This window comes from Lipomyces doorenjongii, assembly GCF_038497915.1.
Source record: "Lipomyces doorenjongii strain NRRL Y-27504 unplaced genomic scaffold V1508scaffold_33, whole genome shotgun sequence".
Taxonomy (NCBI): Eukaryota; Fungi; Ascomycota; class Lipomycetes; order Lipomycetales; family Lipomycetaceae; genus Lipomyces; species Lipomyces doorenjongii.
Genome location: NW_027118100.1, coordinates 164,058 through 170,620, shown reverse-complemented (window position 1 = coordinate 170,620; position 6,563 = coordinate 164,058). Strand labels below are relative to the sequence as shown.

Sequence of the window (6,563 nt, the reverse complement as noted above, 5' to 3'; positions counted from 1 at the left end):
TTATTCAGGCAGTTTAGCTCGGATAAGTTTGCGAAGGTGTTGGTTCTTGTTACACATGGACTTATGTCACGGGTATTTTTGATGAAGTGGTATCGTTGGACTGTTGAGCGGTTTGAGAGTTTGAAGAATGTGAATTACTGCGAGTTCGTGGTAATGGAACGGCAAGATAGTGGGAAATATCTGCTAAAGAATAAGATGCGGACATGGAACGATCCACAGCCTGATCCTATTATCACGACGACCACGACATCACCTGGTTCAGACGGCAATTCGATAGAGGAAAAACAGAATCAGATTCGAATTTTATACGAGCAAGTTCGGAAAGCAGAGGAACTTCGCGAAACGACAGCACAATCCTCTGCGTCGGTGCAAGAGATCGAGGAAAGTGCTCTCAAAGAGTACGAGATGCTGTCTGGTGTGGATGTGGAACGCGCATTCGGCAGTGACTTTGAAGACGTGCTCGATGATGCTGGCGAAGCGGCGGAAAATGGAATATGTCTATTGAATACGGGTCGGAAGAACATAACGGCTTCGAAGACGGAGACACTTGACCCTACTCCCATTTGACCATCTTTTGTCAGGTATATCCAAGTGTTATTGGTCGTAGGGGGAAAGGATGGCCACGGTCAGGATTAAATAGGTGTTTTTATTCGGTTGGTACTATTATTTGCATATTTCAATTTTCATTCATTATTTGTCGGCTTTTTGAAGTATAGCACCTGCGAGCTTTGCTACACTACTACGGTACACATTACTATGAGGGGATGTTATGGTGCAGTCGCCATTAGGCAATATCACCAGTCAAAGAGATGGCCTGGTACTATAATAATGATAAAGCTGTCAAAGTAATGAATTCAAATAAACTCCTAAAATATTATTACAAGCTCAAAATTAGTCGTTACGTGAACACCGGTAAAACAAGAGAAGGAATAAACACCAATCCAAAACGAAGCCAGACCTTAACGAAATGTGTAGTGTACATGTTGTTTCCTGTTATTACACTGCAACTGTTACAAAAAGAAAGATGAAAGCCAAAATTGTATCTTGCAACCAGAGAATGTTATACCGCAGAGTCGAAGAGTAAAATGTGACAGCTACCAGATGGGACGTTAAAAACCGAAAACGGATAACATATATGCACTTTAGAAAACCAAGTCATCAACATCTTGTACTTCGTCAATCATGCCGATGTCGTTTCGTCGGAGTTGGTAGGTAACGACTGTGCCATTTAAGTACATCAGAAACAGCACAAATCTGCGGGACAAGTCCGAGCCATCCGTTTCGACTGCAGAGACATCTAGACCGAGTAACGTGTTGTTTGAGGAGACCTTCTTGCGCTCGGCTATGACATATTCTTGCTTGAGTCCGATATGTCCGTCATCTGTCTTGCACAACTTGAAGATGGAGACGAGACCTTCCTGACTAGCTACTATGACGCATGCCAACTCAGGAATAACGACTGCCATATTCAATCTGTCGAAGGAGGCAGTAAAGTTTTCTATCGGTATCCGCTTGCCGAACACGGCTGGACAAATATTCGCCAAATACTGTTCTCCTTCTTTAAATGCGACCAACCTAGCCTGATAGAGCGTCGAGTGGAAGACAATCAGATCGTCCAGTATATAACCAGACTTGCGTTCTTCGGCCGTAAGCATCGGATTATCGTCATATGACGACGGTGTGTCAGGAGGGGGCTGTCCCGGTCGTGGATCCAATATGTTATGCTCGTAATTCATTCGGTTCATTGAAGTAACGTAGATTTGGGCTTCGCGGTCCTCCAATACATCGGTAACTTCTTCATACATCATGTACGGATAGACGTCGTCACTATCCTCATTTTCTACTATCTTTCTTCTCGTCGTAGTCATGTACGGACTTCGAGACTTTACCGGATACGATATTATCAGGTCAGAGTCAGGCTTATGCAGTGAACGTCCTGTGGTCGGGTCAACGTCGTCTGTAAGCGGTTTCATACCGGATATGACATTAATGTTGGGAACCAATGCAAAATCGTGCTTCCATAGCGGCAAACATGACCAGCCTTTCTTATCCAAAAACAGTGAGCCACAAATGCAGCGCATGGTATTTATGTCCCAAAGCTTGACATCGCCGTCGATTGACGCGCTCAAGACGCAAACTTGGGTTGTGGTGACGTTTGTCGTTGGATCGCGGATCGGGACATCAACAAATCGGACATTTGGGATATTATTGTCGTGAGCGTTGTGTATAATACGAGTGAACGCTTCGGAATCTCGCGTTCGCTTAGTTTGTCGTGCGGAAGATTTGTAAAGCTGGTGTTTATGGTGGCGGTGATGCTTGTGTTGCCGGTTTTGGCGTCCGTTGGCGTCAGATGCGTTTGCGGAAGCCGATGCGTTTCCCGAAGCGTACTCTTCCGAGGACGAGCCTCCTTCGCGCTGGCGCTTCTGCCGTCGTTGCGCTCGTTGCTTCTCGTTGTGGGGATCCCACTTGTCAGAGAATCCAAGTTTGAAAACCGTGATAGTGTGGCTGTTGTCGGAAACCACAATCAACCTCTCACGGTCGTAAAGATCGACACCCCAAGCAGATCTCTCAACCTGAAGGACGAATACTGGCGTCGTGTCCTTGGCAGTTTCTCCGGAATTTTCTTGATGTCGTAGTATGCTAGTGGTAGAATATACTATGGCCTGGCCCGCATCAGTGAGAATGACTAAATGTTCCTCGCCACCAAGTGTACCAATTTTAAGCGCGTTGATAGAAAATAAATTCATTGGGTTGTTAGCACCAAGGATCTGGCTGATTGTCGGTGGGTTTGGTTTCGGTGGAGTGAGTTGAGTAAACAAGACAAGTTCTGGCCGCGCGGGGGATGCTATCCGAAATACCTTAATTTTCTAGCATGATGTTAATTTCTTTAACAGTACTATGCTAAACAATGCATGAATAGTTACCTCGCCATCAGCAATAAAGAGGAATCCGTAGCGCGAGATTGACATCAAGTTAACACGCCACGTCTCGGGACTTAGGAACATGACCTTTTGACGGCCGATTGGTTGTAGTTCCAACATCGCCGGCACGTCCTCTTTCTCGGGCGCCTTTGCTGGCGGTGGTACCTGATGTGGGCTGAAGATAACGAAGTCCGCGATGGGACCGGATTGGAACCCGTGCACAGTCTGTCGAATTCGTCGAGCTTCCTCATCTTCCTCATCATCGTCGTTGAAGTCATCGTCGTCTTCCTCATCTTCGTCGTCATCTCCAGAGTAGCTTCCTTCACTATCATAGTCGTCGTCGTCATCGTCACTATCATAATCGTGCGAATTGTCGCTTGCCCGCGTGGAGGTTTGCTCGACCTGGTTCTCAGGACGGACGAGCTGCGACGACTCCGTCTGAGAGACTATGGTTGATTCCATTATAGATAGACGCTCTCGCAGGAAATGAGACGCTTTTCAGAGCAATGTACAGCAGACGCACTGCATTTGAATTAGGGAGGGAGCAGTAATGTACGAAAGTCGGAGGTATCGCGAGTAATGGCGATAGTTCATGATTTATTCCAGTATCGTAACTGTACTGCTGGGTCGGAATTTGGTTTGGCTGTTTTGGGGACAGAAGCTAGCTCCGGGACGGCTGACTTTGCGTACCACATTGAAGACGTTGCCTCATTGCAGGCTAGTGTACGCTATTGGGGGTGAGGGTAAGAGTCTCGTAGTTTTCTTTCCAGGATATGATTTGCGATGCTTTACTTATTGCTAGAACTCTAAATCCATACTACAATTCGCGGACTTCGCATATTTCCGATTCGCACAAGTCTTGCGTGCATATGGGCCTAAGCTAGCAGACGCGAGTCTGTCGAAATACAGATAATTTCAAGGTATTATTAGGCCTGTTGCGATGTCTGCGGCTTGTCCGGATGGGTTTTGTCTGGAAACGGATCTCGCCGAACATTGGTGTGTGTCAATTTAATGTTTGACACTAGGCGGTCTGTGGCAATAGCCGAACTCTCGACTGTTAGGGCTTCAGCGAACTTTAAATTAAGCGACAGCTGAAGGCAAAGCGCACCCAACATTGTGACCTGGCCGCAGAATCTGTGTACGCACTATGTTGGGCCGCGACAAGTCTAAATCGAAACGAACATGGGCTAGTGTCGTTACGCATCAAATACGGCCCAATTTTCTGCACGACAGCGATGCCGATAAGTGCACGGACCGATACGTCACACAAGCGTAGTATTCCGCTGTCAAATGAGATAGCAGCCACACTCCAGTAATCTTACATTTTCGCAGCTGAGCGGCGCAGATAGCTGCACTCGACCTCCTGTGATAGCTGGCTGTCTACCGGATGTGTGACTCGGCAGGAGTCTGACAACTTGACAGCCTGACAATAAAAGTCCCGCCGACCCGCGGCCCGGCCGGTTTGCATCTCGTATTCGTTCTGTGCAGATCAGTCCGTGTCCACCATAATTGACTGTTGGCCTTCTGCATGGCGGAGGGTGGATTGTATGCGCCGTGCGGGCTGGGTTGCCGTAATTGCGGCTGACGGCCATTGCAATTAAAAACATTCCTGCACGTCACGGGCAACGAAATGTTCTTCTTGGGTCGATGAAGTCAACAACAGAACTAGCGCTTGCGCTAGAGCGCAGCTGCTTCGCGTAAACGGTATCCTACACTCTGTAGCTCGTCGCGGGCCTGCCAGAGGACATAACGAGCCAGAGCGAAAGTCACGTATACGCGAAAAGGAAGCGTGGCAAAACGAACCCTGCGATGGGCCAAGAAACATGTAGTCCTAGCCAGAGAAGGAACCCTCACCCCGCATCCGCAATGACTTCCGGCCCGATTCTCACATTTCCCATTTTACTCCGCCCTTACTCTGCCCACTGCCTTCACACGGAATATTTCTCGCACCGCGGTTGTCTAAGCTTTCACGATACGAATTTCGTACTGGATTGAAACCATCAGCATGGAAGGGTTCGACCAAAATGATACCATTACAGTTTCCGACAATATGGCAGCTAGACCGAAGCTCGAGGTATCTGATGACAGCTCCTCGGTGTTCGTCACAGCGCCGTCTTCTTCCTCGGAGCGAAACTTGACTAGGATCACTGCGGAGAGTTTTATTGATCTAGTTGATTACGACGATTTTCTTGCATTATACCCAGAGCGGGCCATGGGGCATGATGACTTTGATTGGTGTTTCTTGGGCATGGTCTCAGCCATGCCGGTCTCACAGACAGCGTCTAGCTTCGCCCTGGGATCTGATAATTCCTTTTCGACTAAGGAATTTCAGGAGGACCAGGGCGACCAGCACTCAGGAACCGATCTTATCGCGGTGGACCCAGGACAGCAAATGGAAACAGAATCATCCTTGCTCAGGGCAGATGTCGGCTACACCTGCCAACGTTCGGAGATCGATCCTAGCCTTGGTGTTCTGTCTCCAGCCGACAGTGAGCGCGAGGGTCCACCCAGTCTGAATGTAAATGCCCATGCCTTACCAACAAGAGTGCTTGCGTTGGATGAAGAACGCTTACTTCTCACTCCGAACCCTTCACCTAATCATCATCTTTCAGCCTCGATATCACCAGCCTCGCAAGCTCTACAAGAGGCTCCCATGGTCAAAGGAACGGTCCGAGAATACCTGCAGCATAGTATCCGGTGGACACCGATTGGATTTACCGTCTGTCGGAATAAGCCGCCGAGGACTAGCAATCCGACAAGCAAGGGTCAGTCCAAGAACATTTCTTTCAACAAACGCGCGGATGCATACCCATTACTGCTACACGGCGATCGGCTTAGCCAATTCCTCTCGGTCGAATATCCGAGTCAATTAGATGTCGACAGATGGGCACATCTTGTCATCTGCCACGACTCCGGTCCCTGCTATCCCAGCTACTGCAAGCTCTTCAGAGATGTCTTTGGCAACAGTCCACTGGATCTCCAGTTCGAAAAGCACATTGCGGCACTTAGCCGTTACTACGTCGTCGATATGAGTCATGTTGATGACTACTTCACGGATGAAGACCTTCAAGGGCCCTGTAGCCCTACAGACGGGAAGCCCATTTCTGCTCTCGGCCGCAGCTTTATGGACTTCACATTGGCATATCTCTTTCCTGACGGCAACAAGAGACTGAATATTCTTATCAGCCCGATCCCATATTTAGTCGTTCGCTCGAACCATAAGGGTTCTAGTGTCGGCCGCACGGGACAGCCACTTGCAGAGTTACCAAAGAGACCGTTGAACGTGCACCGATTGTTCGCTACCGCGGCACTACACCAAGTTATGCGGAACTCGGCATCAGCTGACACGCGAATGGTCAATACCGCGAAAGTCCAATCTGCCATCGCCATGATTTGGCGTAGAGTCCCGCCCGAGCTGAAGTCACTGTTTATTCTGATGCAGAAAGAGTCGGCGGCTCTGCATTCTAGTATCTTTCCTGATTATAAATACTGTCCGCATCGATCCAAACGAAAGAGAAGGGACGATGCCATGGATAACGAGGAATGATGACCTGGCTTCTCCTTGGTTGAGAAGTTGCGCGTTACATTCGATATTAATAACTTACAGGGCTTATAATTATTTACCTATCAATAGAGTCTGGG

General features: G+C 48.3%; 3 protein-coding genes across 3 annotated transcripts; 2 read left to right on the top strand and 1 right to left on the bottom strand.

Moving 5' to 3' along the window:
• Nucleotides 1-567, top strand: V1508DRAFT_356170 (uncharacterized protein; the record flags this gene model as incomplete). Its single annotated transcript, XM_066936983.1, has 1 exon — nt 1-567. A coding segment is annotated over one exon (567 nt), but the record flags the coding sequence as incomplete, so codon positions are not given.
• A 265-nt stretch (nt 568-832) lies between these two features.
• On the bottom strand, nt 833-3,647 carry V1508DRAFT_462538 (CRT10-domain-containing protein). The gene is made up of 2 exons (XM_066942840.1): nt 2,925-3,647; nt 833-2,867 (listed from the first exon to the last, which is right to left on the bottom strand). Exons 1-2 carry the CDS (start codon nt 3,381-3,383, stop codon nt 1,143-1,145), a joined length of 2,184 nt encoding a protein of 727 aa, XP_066795153.1. The 5' UTR covers nt 3,384-3,647; the 3' UTR covers nt 833-1,142.
• Nucleotides 3,648-4,926: 1,279 nt separating this feature from the next.
• Nucleotides 4,927-6,468, top strand: V1508DRAFT_433289 (uncharacterized protein; the record flags this gene model as incomplete). Its single annotated transcript, XM_066941977.1, has 1 exon — nt 4,927-6,468. The coding sequence occupies one exon, from the start codon at nt 4,927-4,929 to the stop codon at nt 6,466-6,468; it is 1,542 nt and encodes a 513-aa protein (XP_066795152.1).
• Between the last annotated feature and the right edge of the window lie 95 nt (nt 6,469-6,563).

Excerpts from the sequence above, each read along its gene's own strand:
- V1508DRAFT_462538 (XM_066942840.1), bottom strand. The coding sequence starts at position 3,383 with ATGGAATCAACCATAGTCTCTCAGACGGAGTCGTCGCAGCTCGTCCGT. Across the intron at positions 2,868-2,924 it reads TCTTTATTGCTGATGGCGAG|AAAATTAAGGTATTTCGGAT; the intron begins GTAACTATTCAT and ends ACATCATGCTAG.